The 20,950-nt window shown below is 37.2% G+C and overlaps 1 protein-coding gene across 1 annotated transcript; it reads right to left on the minus strand.

Moving 5' to 3' along the window:
* Window positions 1-227: 227 nt before the first annotated feature.
* On the minus strand, window positions 228-19,359 carry igfbp5a (insulin-like growth factor binding protein 5a). Its single transcript, XM_041782132.1, has 4 exons — window positions 18,599-19,359; window positions 4,520-4,728; window positions 4,020-4,139; window positions 228-3,858 (listed from the first exon to the last, which is right to left on the minus strand). The coding sequence occupies exons 1-4, from the start codon at window positions 18,930-18,932 to the stop codon at window positions 3,721-3,723; spliced, it is 801 nt and encodes a 266-aa protein (XP_041638066.1). The 5' UTR covers window positions 18,933-19,359; the 3' UTR covers window positions 228-3,720.
* Window positions 19,360-20,950: the final 1,591 nt, after the last annotated feature.

Raw genomic sequence — 20,950 nt, forward strand, 5'->3', positions numbered from 1 at the left:
TGAGGAAAATGACATTTAGCAACGCCCCAATGAGAAATGCACTACCAAGCAGTTTGGTCTTTGACTGCTGGTAGAAACAACCCACATGGAAAACCACAAGTATCTTTAACAGTCTCAAGGTCATAGAGTTAGCATCCATCAAAGAACACAACTACTGAGTCAGCATAAATCATCTGAGGAGGGTTTGGACAAAAGACAGGAGGATAAAAGGCATTTTTGTGAGTACATGAAGTTTATTTAAATAGTGATTTGTCATTACAAAAACGAGTACATCAATTACACGCCTGATAAATATTTCACCATAATGTTCACATTAATGTTTCTGTCTTAGCTGAGATTTTGAGAAGTTAAAAGTGTCCCTGTGTTGTGCTACTATTAACAGTAAGTGTTTATAAGTCTCTGTCAATGCGTCAGGAATGTCTGAGATCATAACTGGGAGATTAAATCTACAAACGCTGGCGACTGACTGGGAGAACCTTGTCAGAAAACTTTTGTGCTGGAGTGTCCCTCTTTCAACAACACATTGGGCCCACATGCAAATCAAATTCAAAGTGGCGTTTGCCAGAAGGCACTTGAATTTCCATACAAACTCAGCGACCTGGCTCTACGCAGGATAAGAAACCCGATTAACCAAGTCCCCATCGGCCGACGGATTTGCCTGTGGAGACCCTGCACGTGGAACCACGACCAACGTGAGGCGTTTGCATATGATTTGTGTGTGGAGGGAAATGCACAGCACCCTGTGTCAGACAGTAGCTTGGATAGCTTGTGAGAATTGAAACCAGAGATTTTTGAGAACAATATAAGGGCATGGCACGTACAGTACAGTACAGTATTTCACATACAGACACTCAGGAGCATGCACACACACTCTGTACATACATTTACAAACAGTGGACGCAGTTTTTCGGACTTGAAAAGGCCTTTCAAGAGCAGTTTTAAATATCTAAGCTTTTAATGTACAATGCAGTTTGTTAATGAACCAGGTTTTGTGCTAAATGCCTAAAATAAAACCAAGTTTAACAAGTAGAAGCATACAAGACTCTTCTGATGATGAGCTACAGTTACGGCTAAGTGCACTGCCAAGTGGCGGTATTTACTTAAAGTAGGATGGAAAAAAATCTCCTTTTATCACAGAAAGCATAAAATATTCTGGTTTGATATCCACAAATTTAAGGTTGAATTTTACATCATTTTTGAGTCTATGTCATAGGTTTTGATCTTTTGCTAGGCTAACAGTAACAACAGGAAGTTACAGGTCCTAGCCAAGAGATACTTCCCTTTTAAGTGTCAGTTTCTCCGTCAATGCTTTACTTTTGGCATTAATTAAATTAATATTAACAGACATGACATTAAATTCGCTGTTCAGGTCCTTGTTGATGCATATTTAACATTTGAACGGAACTGAGCTAGCCATCTCTATGCTAGGCTAACAGGCTGCAGTGCTTACAAAGATTTTTTATGGACTTGCATAAAAGTGGAATGAATCTTTCCATCTTAAGAGAGCAATGGTGTTTATTTACTAAAATGTTTATTCTTTCAAGCATGTAGTCTGTTTTTAGCCAGACAAGAAGCCTCCAACTAGCAAAAACTGGCTATGTTAGCCAAGTCAATGTTTTTAGCCAAGAAATAGTTCCCTTTTTATGGCAAACTGTTAAGTTTTGGTGTAAATTGAACCAAAAAATTAAGAACATAATATTAAGTTCGCTTTTGAGGTACTTTATGGAGGACTTTTTTAACATTTGAATAGCTGTTTTCTATTTATGCTATACTTGGCTAACAAGCTCCACTTGTTAGCTTAATTTTTCATGGAGTTGCATTAAGGTGGTAAGAATTAAGCAAGCAATTATGTTTACCTACTTAAATGTTTGTTCTTTTTATTGTGTAGCCTGTTATTAGCTAGCCTATAGCCTTCAATCAGCAAAACCAGCTATGCTAATCAAACAGTAATAGCTATCCTGTAGCTACAGATTTAGCCAAAGGCTTCTGCTCATTTAACAGTCATATTTTCTTATAGTAAATAAAAACTCATCTTACCACAGGACAGATTTTTCAATTTCTTTGGCTGGCAAACAACAGGAAGTCATCCTCCAAGCCAAGAGATGCTATCATCTATTAGCGCTAAGCTACAGTTCTTAGCTTGGTTTTTAATGGACAGCATTAAAGTGAAATCAATCTCTATCTCAAAAAAGCACTGATTTTTTTAATTAAAAAAATGTTTACCCATATGTTTTTTATTGTTAGCCTCAAGCTTCCAACTAGCTAAATCTGGCTATGCTAACCAAACAATAATAGCTGATTTTTTAACTGACTAGCATTAAAGTGGTATCAATCTTTTCCTCTCAAAAAAGCATTTTTTTTTTCTAAATAGTGTTACCATTTGTTTTAGTAGCAAGACTTAAGGCCTCCAATAAGTGAAAATCGGCTATGCTAACCAAACAGTGTTAGCTGTACTGCCCATAAAGCTTGAGCAAAAGGCTCTTTCTCATTCTTTTGTACTTAACTTTGGTATGAATTGAACCACAAAAATTGAACCAACAGTGAACTACCAAGGTGCTTTTTGGTGGATTATTTAAAGAATTTCAGCAGTTAGCTATTGTCTGTTTTGGGCAATGCTAGGCTAACAAACTGCAGATGTTAGCTTGATTTTTAATGGACTGACATTAAAGTGTTATAATTTTTTTTCCACTCCAAAGAAGCAATTAGATTTGTTTCCTAAAATATTCATTTTAGTAGGTAGCCTATTTTAGCTAGCCTCAAATAAGTTAAAACTGGCTATGCTAACGGAATAGCAATGCTTCAGCTGCTTCAACTTTAGTAAAAGGCTCTTGCTCATTCTATTACATTTAACTTTGGTATGAATATACCCAGAAGTCACTTAACATTAGATTACTTAAGCTACAGAGGTGCTTTTTTTTTTTTTTTTTTTACACATTTGAACTGCTAGCTTTCCTCTATGTGCGCAATGCTAGGCTAACAATCACAATTCCTGGCTGGATGTTTAATGAACTGACATCAAAGTGGTGTCAATCTCTTCATCTTAATTTCTGCAAAGATATTATTACAGTTATGTCTATAAGTTAGAAATTATTCTCTTTTGCTTTCTGAAGCTGAAAGCCTCTAATTAGCAACAAGCAGCTATGCTAGCCAGATATAGCTATCCTGCTGCCCCAGCTTTAGCATTTTCAATGACTCCAGCCCACTTTTAGGCCATTTCCCTCCATGTGATGACAATATGAGAACTCATCTTACATCAAGATATGATTAACACGACTAACAGTTAGCACTACATGGCTAATTTTGACAAAACTGACTCAAATGAGAAAAAATAATGATTTGTAGCCACATTTAAAATATGTCTTGTCCTACAATTTCTTAGTAAAATTAAACAGACTCAGAAGTACACAATATATCATCAATATCATACAAATATATATAATGCTCTATTCTATTTATGGATATAAAGAGGTGTGATGTTAGCTAACCTCAAACAGAGTCAGTTGGGAGCAAAAATTGAGACCTACATGAGCACACTTTAACCCAAGCAAGGACTTCGGTTCAACTCCCCTTTTACAACACAACAAAAACAACGCAGTCCATCACACCTGACCATATATATAACTATTTGTGCCACATTTTCCTGATTTGGCAGTCATTTAGCGTGCTAGCTTGATTGGCAGGTTTACAGAAGAACAGGGCTCGAGGTGCATTTTTCTTCTATCATTCGTTGCTGTTGCTGCTGCTGTCGTGCTCTTTGCACTGCAGGTCTCCTCCGGCGTAGTTGATGCCAGGGATTTTCACGCCGAAGCGGTCGACGCACCAGCAGATCCCCCTCCGACGACCACGAGACGGCTTACACTGCAAGGAAAGAGTTGAGGAGGCAAGAAAAGCCAATTTTTTAAAAACATTTCTAGTCAAAGTTTTGCTTCAAGTGTAACTCAAATCCAAGGTATTGTAGAAACAAAACATCCCTTGTCTCATTTTTAATATGAATAAATGAAAAACAGATGTATTTATACCTGTTTGCGCTTGAAGAAACCCTTCTTGTCACAGTTGGGGATGTAAAGTGAGAGAGCCAAAACCCTAGAAGTGTCCTTCATGCTTTGGATGAGATTATCCAGTCGTCTCCTGCAGGGTCCCTGCACACACAAACCAAATATGTGAGTTTCTGCATGATCTCAATTTGTGCTTCTGCCCCAGAGTAAAAATTATGGTTCAACATGACATGGAGTCAAGAATTATGGGGTAATTTGGCAATTAACTCTGTTCACACCATGTTGTCACGTGTGAAAGTTGCCCGAGAGGCATCTTGGCAGATTTGTCAGAACTGGTTTCTTTATTAAGCCTCAAGCAGTAGGATGCTGTATCTGAGATTTTTATGATTTACAGCAAAGCAAACATTGTTTTCTTGCCAATATCCAACAAATTATGGCTCTGGAATGGCTCTAAATCTTGATCAGTGAAGCAAATAACTTCCCTCAGGGCTGAGCTGCATCTCTGCAATCCCTACTACACTTACAAACTCAGGCTCCAGTTTGTCGATGCTCAGCGGAGTGAAGTCCAGGGTGCTGGTTTGTCCAAGCCTCGCCAGCTGCTTCCTGCGGTCCTGCGCCTGCTTCATGGCCTGTGCCTTCCGACTGCTGATGTGGTCTCTGCTGTATAACGGTACCTTGGTTTGGGGGAGCATGGACTCTGGGACTGGTAGCATGTCATTAGTAGAGTCACCATCTGATGGGGGGACAAAGACAGGGAGGGTTTGAAGTTAAGTAACAGTACTCAAAGGGGATTTAGGCCATAAAAATACATAGTGTGTAACATTTAAGCCTTGCAACAGTGTCAGTTGACTGTTACTTGACATCAAATGCCTCTTATTTATTACTTTGATAGTTAATATTTTACATCAGTGCAGGCTTTCAACCAATCAAATGCTCTACCTAAACAGTAACAGAGCTGCCCACCACTAGTAGCCACTATAGCTCCAGGTAATGGCTACCGCCATAACCATAATGCTATTTAACACCATGTAAACAACCGTCAACTGATAGTACCGATAGCATCTTGTTGGAACATTGCGGTTTAGCACCATTTCAATCCAGAAAACAGGGATAAAGTTCTTTGCAGACTGGTTTGGCTCATTCTTGCATATGACCAAAGCATTACACCCACTACTCCTGCGATCCAGTGGCTTTTTTCTGGGAGTTTTCTTGGCTTAAGACTTTAGCCAAGTAAATGCTATGGGTTGAATTTAATCAGATATTACAGTATCTGCCCAGAAACATCACTAATTTGGACTATGTATAAGACATTGACACATCGCCAACCATTACCTTCTTGGTTTGCCACCATACTGGTAAATTAACCACCGTATAAGCCAAAAAGGTAGCCAACTTTAAGGAATATGTACATTTTTCAATATTTGACATCAATGCAATTCCAAAAATATCTCAATGTAATATGTCACACAAAAAGCAGCCTTTCACCTCTTCTTTAGCCTTCATTTAATAGCATAAAGCTATTTTTCTTTAAGTTAAACTGCTGTAAGACATTATACAATCATGGATAAAAACAGGTACAGAAGGAATGGTCCAACAACAGCACCTACATACAAATGAAATTGATCCCTTGATACCATCTCAATGCAGTGAAGTAGGATCTCTTAGTTTTAAACCAAATAAATGCATTTTTAGTGTCACCAGAAGTAAATGAATCAAAGTCTAACAGTTAAAAAACATTTGCAAGTCATACAATCAGTTATAAACCTCCCACTGTAAAGTGGAAGTAAACAATGTACTTAAAGCTTCAATAACATTTCTTCAGTAATCGTTGCCAGCTCCTCAGTTCTTTTGTTAGCTTCCTTGGCCAGTTTTTGGTTTTCACACCCACACTTTATCATTTAGCTATTATTTATTTTTGGTAGATGTATGCATCTTCTACCATTGCAAATAGCTGATTTCAAACAAACAGCTCTAAAACATAACAAATGCTAACTTTCAGGCAGCACAGAACCATGTAGCAGCTAGCTAGTGAACACAGCATAGCATTTAGCCTCTAAAGAGAAGCAGGAGTTTCTAAGGAGTTGGTGGGTAGCTGCTATATCAGGGCTTAAAAACTAAATAGTTGATTCACAAGCTTAAATGGAAAGTAAATGGACTGTTAATGAAACAGCTTAGCTAATTTTACTTGTAGGTAGTTGTTAGCTAGCAAGCTGCTATGAACAACAATACTTTATAGCTCGTGTTCTCACTGAAACAGCTATTTAGAGGCCATGAGTTTATATTAAAAGCTAACATGTTAACTCACAGCTTGATTTACATCAGGATTACTATCAAAAGTCTTCACTTACATTTCCTGCCATTGCAAGTAACTGTTTTCAGAGAAATAGCTCAGAAAATGCACCATATGTGAGCTGCCATGCAGGACAGAACCATCCAGCAGCTAGCTAGTGAAAACAGCGTAGCATTTAGCCACTACAGATAAAGATATGTTTCACAGGAGTTGATGGAGGTCATATTAAGGCTAAAAAAATGTAAACGGTTGATTCACAAGCATAGACAGAAATTTAAAGGTCATTTTGTGAGCAAGCTTAGCTAATTTTACTAGTAAGTGCTAGCAAGCAGTTTTAATTCACAATACAGCCAGTGTCAGCTAGCTAGTGACCACAGCATAGCATTTAGCTGCTTAAGAAGAGAAACAAGTTTCTCTGGAGACCACTGAAAGGCTAAAATAATAAAATAGTGGACAAGAATAAATATAACTTAAAATGATGTAGCGGGCTATTGTACTTGCTATTTTTGCTAGCAGGTAGCAGTAAGCTAACGTGTATTTAAGAAATACAGTGCATTCAAGTGAGTATCATTGCCATGATAGGCTAACATGTTAGCCCACTGCTTGATTCACATCAGGATTACTGTTATCAGAGGTCTGGACCATAATTTGCACCAGAACTGCAAATTACAGACATACTGGATTAAATTACAAATGCAACCAATTATTACAAACAATTTGATGCTCTTAGCTGTGATATTAGACCTTTCAAAGAGAGCTTCAAAGCATTTTTCTGCTGCTTAAAAGCCTGTTTGAAGCAGGGTCAGAATCAAGCACGCTAAGTCCAAGACAGCAGTGTCAATTTTGGCAACGTCACAACACAACATGATGATTTCATTGCAGCAGCTAAATGCTTATTTAACACACTCAGTGGCTACTGGCCAGCTTCAGATTGGAAGTGTTGACACACGGGACAACATAGCCTACATTTATGGCAAGTCAAGCTGCCAGTTTGGGGTATATGTAGACCAGGGGTTTTAAAACTTTTATAGCCGCTGACCTAAATGAGATATTTAGTCTCACCCTGGCACCCAGGCCCATGAAAACATACTATTACACTTGTCATGTGGCAGGCCGACAGAAACAGCCGCAGCCCGTTTTGGGTCGCAGGAGGCCTCACGTACATGCATCTTTTATGAAAAATACAGCTGTTAAATCTCAAGGAGTCGCTCAATCTCAGTCACTTGCCCCTCTCTCTTGTCCCACCCTCTATTCAGGCGACCACAGCGCCTGTGTGGAGGCCTGAACGAGCTGCTGAGGCATCCCTTCCCAAAAGCACTTTAAAACTGATATTCCCCCTCATTTATAGCTTTAAAACATGCATTAGCTCGTACGCATCCTAAGCCACAGCTGGCCCATTTCCACTGCTGTGTCACGCACTTGTTTCCGCCTCATTTTGGGTGGATTCTGCACATAAAGCCCCTCCATTTCTGCACTGACGTGATCGCTAAGCTACTAAGCTAACCCGGCGGTGAAACAAGGTCACCCGCCACGTTGCAAATGACGCCTAAGCCCCTCCACCCAACCCGTTTGGCGTTGATCATCATCATGATGATGTCATCTGTCCACATAATGACAGGTTCTTGGAAAAAGCAAAAGAGATTCCCCCATCCTCCAGTTTCCTGCTGACACCATTTTTCTCTCTCTCACTCTGTGAGGAGAAAGCCAGAGCAGATCAGCATAAGTCCAATCAAGTCCTCACTTGCTAATCCTGCAGCTTGTCTAATCTGACCTGTGCTGACTGATCACGTCTTTCATTTTCCTCCCTTCTTTCTCTTTTTCACTAGGAAACATAGTGATCCTGGAGAACAAGATTCCTGCAGGATTTACAGGACGGTGCCTTCTTGATAAATTTTTCACCCCCTTTTAAAGCTCTTTCATAAAACATTTTCTTCCTCATTTTATCTGCAGAATCATTGTTACATATGCCATCCAGTTAATCCTGCAAAGGCAGAGCTATATCTGAAATTTCATGTGAAAGGGGCGATTTAAATGGCCTACTTTTAGCTCTAATTTAGATTTGATATTCAACTTGTGTCATGTTTTCTCATGCATAATTACTCAAATCAAGACTTTTATAATTTCTAATTTTATGCCATTCTTTCTGTTTTTAAAGTTTTTATATTTAACACATGCTAACTGCTAAAAACAGGCATATTTTGTTGTACATAACTTAGCTGTCACATTTACATAGCAGTAAAAAATTGAAAATGCTTTTGAAGGTATCAGCAGAGTGCATGCTTACTTGTTTCGGTTTTTAAATCCTTTTAGACACATCCGTAGTGCTAAAAACATGTTTAAAGAGGTACACTAGCTTAGAAATTACTGTAAAATTACACTTTAAATATGCTTAGATTAAGTTTATCTAAAGCTCACACAACAATTTATGTATTTAAAGCATGCATTTACACCAAAATCTTCTCAAGTGTCCATAAAAATACATTTATAAATCAGTTTTTTACATGCCTGCTAGCTGCTAAAGTTAGCATTGATATTAGTGTATTAGCAATGCTTCAAAACTGTTAAAACTTGCACTTTTAGCAACCTCCACAACATTTTAGGAGTTTTTATTTGCCATACATGTAAATCTTAACTATGTCATTGCACCACTACACTGTTGCATGCTAAATGCTAAAATGCACAAAATACTTAAGGCTATTTAGTTTAACTGAACAAAACAAAACAAAACAAAACAAAACAAAAAAACAACAACCAAAAAACAAAACAACGACTCAAAGTGTGTCTGAATGTACTTTTTAGTGCAACTAACATATTTTATGAGTCTACAGATGCATATAAAGGTCTATCTCTCTAAAAATGTTTTTGAAATCATTGCATCAAAGCTATATGCTACATTATTACAACGGTACATTAGCTTAGCATTAAAAAAATTCATTAAATTTAGGGGATGCAATTTTATTTATCAACATCTTTTGAAACTAAATAAAACTTACAGCATGTATACTTAATAATCTCTTGTGTCTATTCTATGTTGGCTTTTATAATTTTGTTACATGCTAAATGCTAAAATTGACACATTCGGGGGTATGCTAGCCTAGCAGTATAAGATTTGCTCAATTCCCTTTTATAGCAACTTCTGTAACAAGACTTTACAATACACACTGATTTACTGTTGGTCATTAAAGTAAAATTTTTAATTGGTGTTGACTTGTTTACTTCAATCTTCTGAAGTGTTCATAACATGTTTCTTATCATTTTGGCACATTTTAAAAAGCTTAAATGGACACATTGGGTAAAATGTTAGCCTAGCAGTAAAAGCTAGCTTGGTGAGTTCACTTGTATTTTTACTACAGTAACATTACTTAACAATACACGTATATATACTCACACATATTTCAAATGCATCTTTCAATTGTTTATTGTCTATATGCTACAATTGACAAATTCATAGTGGTACATTAGCTTAGCAGGAAAAATCCTTCTAAACTTTTTTTTTTCCAGGTGCACTTTTTTAGCAAGCACTTTAACTTTAGAACTTCTGTAAATAAAGAAAGTTACAAAAAGCACGCTTACATATTCTCAAGTGTCGATAACCTAAGTATTTGTTATAATGTCACATGCTAAATGCTAACATCAGCACAGGCAGTGGACCATTAGCTTAGCAGTTAAACCATGTTCATGCCATTTTAAAAGCTTATGTCTTAACATTGAACATAGATTTTTTTTTAAAAATGTGTCTTTAAAATGCAACTTCTAATTGTCTTTGGCACATGCTGTATGCTAAAATTGACCTATTTGTAGTGATACATTAGCTTAAAAGTAAAAACAACACTAAGTATCTGTTCAGATTCACTTATTAGCAAGCTCTTGAGCTTCTGTATCAAAAAGACTTACAGTAAGCCTGTTTAAATCCTCTTGTCTATTTAGTACACTTTTATCTTTTATGACATGCTAAATGCTAAAATTGACACCTTCAATGGTGCATTAGCTTAGCAGTAAAAGCTGTGCTCAATTTGCTTTATTTTCTTTTAAGTAATCAATAAACTTAATCTTCTCAAATGTCTACAGTATGTGAGCTTTTGGCATTTGTCACATGCTAGATGCTAAAATTGGCCCATTTATTTTGGTGCATAGCAGAGAAAAAAATATTAAACATTTGTTCGGATGCTCTTTTAAGCAACTTCCTTCGCTTTTGTGATTGTTGTAATCAACTAAACTTACAATAAGGACACTTAACCTTCTCAAGTGTCTTTAACATGTGAGCTTTTATAATTTTTCCACTTTATAAATGCCAAAATTGACACATTTGTAGTGGTGCAATAGCTCAGCAGGAGAGTCACACTAGCTTTATGCTAAAATTAACAAATTTTATTAGCTTAAAAGTCAAAAATCACATTGAACATTTGCTCAGATTGACTTATTTGCAAGTTCTTGAACTTTTGTTATCAAGGAGACAGAAAGCATGCTTAAATCCTATTGTCCGTTTAGTAAGCTTTTGTCATTTTGTCACATGCTAAATGCTAAAATCGACACATTAAGTGGTTCCTTAGCCTAGCAGTAGAGACTTTGCTTAACTTTTTTTTTTACTTTAGAAGAATTACATGACTTTGCAATGAACATGGATTTTGTAATATGTCTCTGAAATGTAGGTTTAACTGTTTTTAATGTATGCTAAATGCTAAATTTGGACTATTTATTATGGTGCATTAGCTTAGCATTAAAAGAAAAGCAGAAATAATACTAGATAGTTACACTTTTGAGCTACTTCTTGAACTTTCACAATAAAAAAATTTATAATGTGCATGCCAAAAATTTCTAAAGTGACTAACATGTAAGTCTTGATAATTTTATCACAAGCTTAATACTAAAACAAACATCTCAGAGGTGCGTTAGCCTTGCAGTGATAGTTTTGTTCAAGTCTCCATTTTTAACAACTTTATTGACATTATATTGCCCTACAATATACATAGATATTCTAAAGTATCTTTAAAATGTATTTTCTAATAGTCTTTTAACATGCTATATGCTAAATTAGCTGAATTATCATGATCTATTAGCTTAGCATGGTAAAATTACACTTGTTAGCATCTTTTAAGCAACTCCTACAGCATTGTAAGAAATTGTAGTGTGCATACATCATCCTAAGTGTCTTTAAAATGTTACTTTTAATAGATTTTGGCATATGCTAAATGCTAAAATGGGCACATTTATAGTGATGCATTAGCATAGCATTGAAGGTTTAAGTTTTAAATGTGCTTTTCAGCAGTAACTGCAAATTTAAAGAGTTTACAGAATATATATATGCATTTTTCTCATTTGATATAAATAAAATGTAATTTTTGAAATTTTTTTTGTTGCATACTTAAAGCTTAAATTTACATAAAGTGCTGCATTAGCTTAGATACGTTTAGCAAATACATGGGCTTACTGTATTTATATATACCTTGAATTTAAAGTGTTAATAAAACCAGTTTAAGTGATTTTGCCATTTGCTAAATGCTAAAATGAAATATATTAGCTTAGTTTAGCACAAATTCACATATTTAATGTGTTCAAATGCATCTTTTTTAGGTTTTCCGACACATCTTTATAAGTCCACTGTATGCATGCTTGCTCCACTTTTCTTAAATGTCTATAAAATGTAAGCTTTTATCATTTTTAACATATGCTAAATGCTAAAATGAACACATTTTTACTGGTACATAAACTAAGTGCTGTGAAATCACATTTAAATTGGCCTTTTAAGCATCTCCTCCTGCATTCTAAGAAATTTACAGTATGCACACACACATAAATCTTCTCAAACGCCTAGAAAATTTGTATTTTCTGGGCCATGAGTACATATGCTTAATTTATGCATTGAGCGATTGCCCAGCAGGAGACAGGAGTTAATGGAGAAGCTTGGCTGACGGGCAGACAGATGGGGGGTTGAGTGAGGGGGGATCAGTAACCCACGCTTGGGCTGCATTCTGCTGAATCACTGCACAGCCGAGACGGAGCAAGAGGAGGAGGAGAGATGAAGAGAGAGAGAGAGAGCAGGGTGGGACTAACAAAGCGGAGTGGGAGGGAGTGTGGGAAAGAAATGGAAGGGGACATAAATGGGAGATTTTTTTGGTGCAGAGAGCAAAAATAAAACAGAAAAAAAGGTTGTAAATGTCAGTGTGATGGCTTATTTCTGATAGAGCTCATTTGAATGTGACTTTCAAGGCTTCCCACTTTGCCCTTTGCAAGAAAAACTGCGGTTCTTCCCCTTAGCCAGCTGAGGTTTTAACACAGCTAGAAGGATTATTTATGTTTCCAGAGAATGCTAACGCTCCAATCTGCTGGAAAATAAAGCAGCAGACAGAATGGAAAGGGTGAAACCGGGTATGGGGAGGGGTGAGGAGAGAAAAGAAGAATAGGGTGTTAAAGATGAAGAGGGACGGCGGCCAGGCAGGGAAAGAGGAGAAGAGGTGGGAGAGAATGGGGAGACAAAAAAAGGTGTGGGAAAAAAGGCACAGGTGGTGGATGAAGAGATGTGACAAAAGAACGGGGGAAAAAAGAAACTGTAGAAGAAGAAGAGGGCTAAAAAAAAAATTTCCCACAATTCTCCCCACAAAGTAGACACAGTGACTGTCATTCAAAGGAGCCAACAAGGAGCCTCTCCTTTAGCACCACCTGTAATCTTCTCCCTTGTTTTATGTCAGGCTAGCAGGGCCCTAAGGCGACAGGGCCACTCACACGAGACCTACTGATTTACGGCTGGCAGCCCCCACAAGGGTCTTTAAAGGGGAAAAAACGAGATGACAGGTTGATTGGCGCCCGGCACCGATTGTTGACAGAGTTCACGGGGTCAAGGCGCAGCAGAGGCCTTTGAGTCGTGTGCCTCGGTTAATGACAGGTGTCAGTGAGGATGACCCACATCAGGATCGCTGGCTCCTCCAGAGACAGAGGAGGGTGGTTAAACTCACTTCACACCATGATCACAAGCTACAAAATAAAAGCATGCACGTCAGAGGCAAATTTAAAGGAGGTGCTGCTTTGAGAAGACATTCTTGCACTTCTTTTGGTCCTTTTACACTCCTTTTATTTCAGCAATGATGGTACTTCTTCTTTAAACCTTATCTTTAAGCACAAGCTTTATTTGGCATCAAATTCTGCTTTAAAGCTCCTGTCTGAAGTGTTTCAGTTTGGTTTATTTTTAAAAAAAATGCACCCTGCTTCTTAAAATATTAAAAAATGTTCACAAATCAAGGTTATTAATGGAAAATGTAACAAGAAATTGTCAGTTTTTAATGTTAATTACCTCGTCTGTCGCCTACCCTGCGGCAGTGGTTAAAAGATGTCAACGTAAGTCACAGAAACAGTCATTTTTTTTGTAATACTGATTGGATTATGTGCTTTTGTAGCTTCAAACAAGGACGGAAAATTAAATCAGTGCATTTCACAAGCAGCTGAAATCTCTGCATAGGAGCTTTAATTGGACTTTTACATTTTTTTAAAACACCAGTTATAGATATAAGTAAGCTGGGTCATTTCACCTAAAACTGTTGGGTACTATTTGTTCAGTTGAGAATACAGATGTTCCATCCCTTAGCACCACTTTTTAAAAACATAATTTCTGCAATAAAATTGCTAAAATAGCTTTATTTAACACCTTTGCTTTAAAGCTCCTGTGAGCAACTTTTAAAATCCAGCATGTATCAACCAAATATGCCCCTTGCTTCTTCTAACACTTAAATTAGTTGCCAATCCAGATTTTTTTTGCCATGAAAATATGAAAAATTGCTGGGTTTTTAATGTTAATTTTCTTGCCTGACGCCTACCCCGTGGCAGTGGTAAAAAACTCTCAATGCAACTCAAAAACTGCAATTTAAAAAAAAAAAAAACAACAACTGATGTCTGATGTTTTGTTTGCTTTTGTAGCTTGAAACAAGGAAGGGAAATGAATTCCGGTCCTTTTAAAAAGCAGCTGAAAAATCCGAATAGGAGCTTTAATATAATATGATATTGAAATCCAAGTTGTTAAGTTTAATAGGAGGAAATGAAAGATCTTTTGTACTGCCATGAACTAATAAAAACATAACATGGTTTGTTAGTTTTTCATTTATTTGAGAATGCAGATGTTCCATTCTTTTGCACCACTTCTTCAAGCATAATTTCTACAATTAAATTGCTGAAATAGCTGTATTTAACACCAATTTTGCTTTAAAGCTCCTGTGAGCAACTTTAAAATCAGGTGTATATAAACCAAAAATGCAACTTGCTCCTTCTAGCACTTAAATTCGTCACTAATCCAGATTTTTTTGCCATAACAATGTGAAAAATGGCTGTTATTTAATGTTAATTTTCTTGCCTGACGCCTACCCAGTGGCAGTGGTTACAGGCATTTTAATAGCAGTACAGAAAACAGTCATTCTTTATGCTAATGATAGTCTTGTTTGTTTTTCTAGCTTGAAATAAGATGGCACGAATATTTTCGGCCTATTTAGTGAGTTGCTAAAAACTCCTCATAGGAGCTTTAATTTCAATTTTAGCATTCCATTTCTATTAAAAATGTTTTGTTAGTGTTTATTTGAAACAAAATAAACCATGCTTCTTTTGACACTGAAATGTATTACTAATCTATTTTTTCTTGTCATGAAAAATGCAGAAAAAAAATGCTTGTTTTGATTTTTATCTCCTCAGTTGACACCTACCCCATAGCAGCAGTTTTAAAAATACTGAGTAAGACTTGAAAAAAACTGTAATTTCTAAATAGTGATGGTGTTGTTTGCTTTTGTAGCTCATTTTGGCCCATTTTATAAGCAGCTAAAACTCTATACAGGAGCTTTAACTTGACTTAAAAAGACTAAAAATAGACAGTTTTACTACCTCTGTTACCTGTATTGCTTACTTAAAGACTCAAATGCACCAATAATCAACAATCCCAATTTTTGTCAAAGAAAATGCAATTAAGGCTGTTTTCTTTTTTATGTGTTTCTACTTGTCTTGCCACCTACCCCATGACATTTGTCAAAAGCATTCAATATTATTCCTTAGTAATGATCTCTCTTTATGCTGATGATAGCCTTGTTTACGACTATGGCTAAAAAAGAATCAGACAGATTATTTGAATCTGTTTCATAAGCTGCTAAAACTCATGATGGGAGCTTTAATTTTACTTTATGCTCCTAAGAATTGAGTCAAATAGGGAAATAAGATTAAAAGATTATTTAAACTGTCAACATCCCTGTTAATTCTTTGCAAATTTTCACAACTGATAACGAACATAAAAGATTGTAAGTACTGCTTAAATGAGAGGGAAAAGGCAAGTTTATTGCTGTAATTTAGCTATTTTGTGTTAATACCATGGTCTGACACCTACCCTGTGGCAGTGGTTAAAATCACTTGTTATAACTTAACAGAAAGAGACAATTTTCTAACCCTGATGGCATTGTTTGCTTTTGTAGCTCATATAAAATCAGAATTGTTCATTTCAAACCAATTCGAGTCAATTAAAAAACTTCCCACAGGCAGCTTTAATGAGACTTCAAGCTCCTAAAAGTAATCAAATAAAGGTAAATGAGATAAAAAGACAATTTATGTTGTCATTATTACTGTCATTTCTTTGCACAACATGTTTAAACATAATAACTAGCATAAAATATTGCACAATTTTGCTTAAATGAGAGGGAAACAGCAAGTTTGCTGCTGATAGCCTTGTCTGACACCTACCCTGCGGCAGTGGTTAAAATAACTTGTTGTGACTTAACAGAAAAAGACTATTTTTTAACGCTGATGGTGTTGTTTGATTTTGTAGCTCATATAAAATCAGGATTATCCATTTTAAACCAATTCAAGCAAATTTCAAACTCCTCATGGGAGCTTTAATGTGACTTGAAACTTCGAAAAGTTGTTGAATAAAAGGGAAATTAGATAAAAGAAGGCAATTAATGTTGTCATTATCACTTTTTTTTCTGCACAACATTTTTTAACTTGATGATTAACATAAAACAGTAAAAAAAAACTATTAAATGAGAGGGAACCAGCAAGTTTGCTGCTGATACCCTTGTCTGACACCTACCCTGTGGCAGTGGTTAAAATAACTTGTAATAATTTCACAGAAAAAAACTATTTTTTAACGCTGATGGTGTTGTTTGATTTTACAGCTCATATAAAATCAGCTATATCCATTTCAAAACAATTCAAGTAAATTTAAAAACTCCTCGAGGGAGCTTTAATGTGACTTCAAGCTTCGAAAAATGGTTACATTAAAGGGAAATAAGATAAAAAGGCAATGAATGTCATCATTGTCACAGGGTTTTTTGCACGTTTTGACATGACAAATAGCATTAAACAGTGTAAACTGTTAATTGAGATGGAACCAGTAAGTTTATTGATGATACCCTTGTCTGATGCCTACCCTAAGGCAATGTGTAAAATCACTTGTCAAAACTAAACAGAAAAAGACTATTTTTTAACGTTGATGGTGTTGTTCGATTTTACAGCTCATATAAAATCAGCAATGTACATTTCCAGACAACTCAATTCAATTTAAAAAAACCCTCGAGGGAGCTTTAATGTGACTTAAAGCTTTGAAAACTGGTTACATAAAAGGGAAATGAGAAAAAAATGCAATTAGTGTAGTCACTATCACAGTTTTTTCGCACATCTTTTACCATGACAACAAGCATTAAACAGGGAAAAAAAATGTTAAATGAGAGGGAAACAGTGAGTTTACTGCTGATACCCTTGTCTGACGCCTACCCTGCGGCAGTTTTTAAAATCACTTGTTAAGAATGCAACAGAAAGTGACAATTTTTAACGCTGATGGTGTTGTTTGATTTTATAGCTCATATAAAATCAGCAATATCAATTTCTTAACAATTCAAGTCCATTTGAAAACTCCTCATGGGAGCTTTAATGTGACTTTAAGCTCCTAAAAATTGTTAGTTAAACTTTAAGACAATTGATGTTGTCTTTATCACTGTTTTTTTTAGCACAGCATCTTTTAACATGACAACTGGCATAAAAGAGTATAAAATTCAGAGAAACAGCAAGTTTATTGCTGATACCCTTGTCCTGCGCCTACCCTGCGGCAATGTGTAAAATCACTTGTCAAAATTCAACAGAAAGTGACAATGTTTTAAAACTAATGGTGTTGTTTGATATTATAGCTCATATAAAATCAGCAATATACATTTCCAAACAACTCAAATCAATTTAAAAAAAACCCTGAGGGAGCTTTAATGCAACTTCAAGCTTTGAAACTGGTTACATAATAGGCAAATGAGGAAACAAGGCAAGTAATGTTGTCATTATCACAGTTTTTTCGCACATCTTTTACCATGACAACTAGCATAAAACAATGAAAAAAACCTGTTAAATGAGAGGGAAACAGCAAGTTTATTGGTAATACCCTTGTCTGACGCCTACCCTGCGGCAGTTTTTGAAATCACTTGTTAAAACTCATCAGAGAGTGACATTTTTTTAACACTGAAGGTGTTGTTTGTTTTTTAGCTCATATAAAATCAGCAATATCCATTTCAAAACAATTCAAGTCCATCTGAAAACTCCTCATGGGAGCTTTAATGTGACTTCAAGCTTGAAAAATTGTTAAATGCATGTAAAAAAAAGACAATTGATTTTGTCATTATCACTGTTTTTTTTTTAGCACAGCATCTTTTAACATGACAACTGGCATAAAAGAGTGTAAAACTCAGGGAAACAGCATGGTTATACCCTTGTCTGACACCTACCCTGCGGCAGTGGTTAAGATCACTTGTTAAAACTCAACAGAAAGTGACAATTTTTTACGATGGCGGCATTTTTTGCTTTTGTAGCTCATTTAAAATCAGCAATAATAATATCAAGCAAATTCATGCCCATTAAAAAACTCCTCAGAGGAGCTTTAATGTGACTTTAAACACTTAAAATTATATTTTATCGATAGGAAATTAAATAAAAGATGATTTCAACTACTTATAATTTATTTTGAGAAATAAGGCAGGTAAGTTTCCACCATGTCTTCTTTCTCTACCACATTATTTCTAAAAATTAAAGGATTTATTTCAGTTCAGCAGCTTTTTATTAGAGATGAATCTTGAATTGGGAAAGCAGCTTTAAAATCTTGTGTAATATGAAGCTAAAACTGGATTTTGTTGGCTCAAGACTTCTTAAAGTTGGGTAAAAATGAGACAAATGTGATAAATTGGGTGTTGAGCTGATTCTAATGAATATATAACGAGGCTGTCGTCAATTTATGACTCAATTAATTCGCTTAATTAACGCCCCGCTGGATTCAGTGACCTGTTTAAGTGGTCTGAATCAGTCATCTCTCCACACGCCTCACCTTTTGACGGATGCAGCAGTTTGTACAACTTCTCGTTCCTGCACACCCCGCGGCCGTGCAGCAGCGCGTGCAGCGGCTTCTCCTCGCCGTTCTTGGGCAGGCAGCGGAACCCGCGCGTGCACGGCCCCGTGTACACGCCGCACGCCTGGCCCTCCTCGAGCGCGCACGTCAGGCAGCAGCCGCAGCCGGGCTCCTTGACCAGCTGACAGGCCACCGGCACCGGCGGACACATGGACAGAGCCTTCTGGTCGCACGGCTGGCACGGCACGTAGGACGAGCCGCAGCCCGTGATGCTCAGCAGAGGGACCACCAGGAAGGGGACACGCAGGAGCATGGTGCGCTCTTCTCGTCTTGAACGGAGCTTCTCTGATCGACACTTGCTGTGAATATCAACTAAATCTTGTCTTTGCAAAAGGGTTCAGTCCAAACATCAGCATCCACAGGTGCTCTGCGCGCTCAAGTCCAAAATGATCCAATACTCGCAGCCCACTCTCTCTGCTGCCAAAGCACAGCCCTGCAGCCTTGAAATAAATCAAAAAAGAGCAGAAAATATCCAAAACGAGCGTATCTGTTCCCTCAGTGATGCCCGGTGCCGTTTACGCACTCCAAATGCGAAAGGAAAGCGCCTGATTCCCGCTGCCTCTCCCTCTGTAGGATATTTAACCCGCACGGTTTGTGAGCAAAATGTATGATCTGCGGCTTTGAGCTTGCCTTTAAAAAAAAAAAGAAACTGCCAGAGGCGAAGCCTATAACGATGGGTATGTCAAACAACGTTTGGAGAGGGGGAGGCGCACTTGTCAACTCCGCGCGCTGCGATGCTGATTTCACAGGGCGGGTGCTGGCATGCCTCCAGATCTGCCAGATACGAGACGATGCTCCTGAAGGCGACTGAATAAGACCTTGTCTCTCCCTCTCTCTCGCTGCACAGTGGCCATTTAGTTTCCCCAGGCTCGTGGAGGCAAAATTGTTATTGATATATGCTGCTGTATGAGCCTCAGAACAAGACTGAGAATGTGGAAACTTGACTTAAACAGTACTATTGGAGTGCAAAGAAGAGTATGATATGATGCTTTTAGTGCAAACAAGACTGAAAATGTGAGTAATAGTAACAGATGTCATGTGCTGGATATCCTGTTTGTGTTGTATAAGAGGAGCAGGCTTCTATGTACCAGTAAAGATAAAGATTATGGAAACTGAAGCTATTGATGCATGCTGCCAATGAACTTAACAGGCCATCATCTGCCAACACTGATTTTATGCTGATGATATTGTGCACTCCCAATACACTAATAAACAGCCACAATTTGGAGAAGTTGTCACCGTAGCATAGCATTGCCCCCTTGCAAGTGCACTCCAGAGGGCACTTTATCACACTTTGGCCACTGGAATGACTCTGGAGGGCATCTGATCATTTATTTCCCATTAGAAGTGCTCTCTAAAGGCTACTTTGTCATTTTTTTATCCACTGTAAAGGCAGTCAGGTGAGCACTTTATCACATCATGCTCTTTGAAGGGGAACTTTATCATGTACTGTCCCATGGAAGTTACCAAGAGGGCACATTATCATATATTTCCCCCATGGAAATGTGTTTTTTACTGAAATGGCCCTGGAGGCGCTTTATTACATGTAACACCCTAGAAGGACATCATAGAGGGAACTTTATGACGTTTTGTCCTCTAAAAGTGCACTCTGGAGAGCACTTTATCATGCCTTGCCCCTTAGAAGTGCACTTTGAAAAATACATTTTCAAATTTTGTCAACTGTAAAGACACTCTGCTTGGCACTTTTTAATGTATGATATCTTGAAAGCACACTCCGGAGGGCGCTATTATGCATTGCCCCTTGAAAGTACACTCTGGAGAGCACTTTATCATGCTTTGCCCCTCAGAAGTGCTCTCTGAAGGCTCCTTTATCACATCTGTTTACTGTACTGGAACTATCTTGGATACTTATCATGTATTGCCACTAAAAAGCACACTCTGGATGGCACTTTGTCATGTACTGCCACTTGAAAGCACACTCTAGAGGGAACTTTATCATGTATTGTCCCTTGAAACAGACTCTGAAGGGAACTTTATTTTGTATTGCCTCTTGAAAGCGAACTCTAAAGGGTACTTTATCATGTATTGCCCCTTAGAAGTGCTCTCTGAAGGCTCTATTATAACTTTTCTGCTGTAATGGAACCCTCTTGGACACTTCATCATATATTGGCTCTTGAAACACACTCTAAATGGCAATTTATAATGCCTTGCCCCCTAGAAGTGCTCTCTGAAGGCTCCTTTATCAAATCTGTTTACTGCAATGGAGCTCTCTTGGATACTTATCATGTATTGCCATTAAAAAGCACAATC

The sequence above is a fragment of the Cheilinus undulatus genome, linkage group 24 (assembly GCF_018320785.1).
Source record: "Cheilinus undulatus linkage group 24, ASM1832078v1, whole genome shotgun sequence".
NCBI lineage: Eukaryota > Metazoa > Chordata > Actinopteri > Labriformes > Labridae > Cheilinus > Cheilinus undulatus.

Bases quoted from the DNA above. Each gene is read 5' to 3' on its own strand.
- igfbp5a (XM_041782132.1), bottom strand. From the start codon at position 18,932: ATGCTCCTGCGTGTCCCCTTCCTGGTGGTCCCTCTGCTGAGCATCACG. The intron at 4,140-4,519 runs GTAAGTGTAGTA...TTGTGTGTGCAG, and splicing joins ACAAACTGGAGCCTGAGTTT to GGACCCTGCAGGAGACGACT. The intron at 3,859-4,019 runs GTATAAATACAT...CTTTCCTTGCAG, and splicing joins GTTTCTTCAAGCGCAAACAG to TGTAAGCCGTCTCGTGGTCG.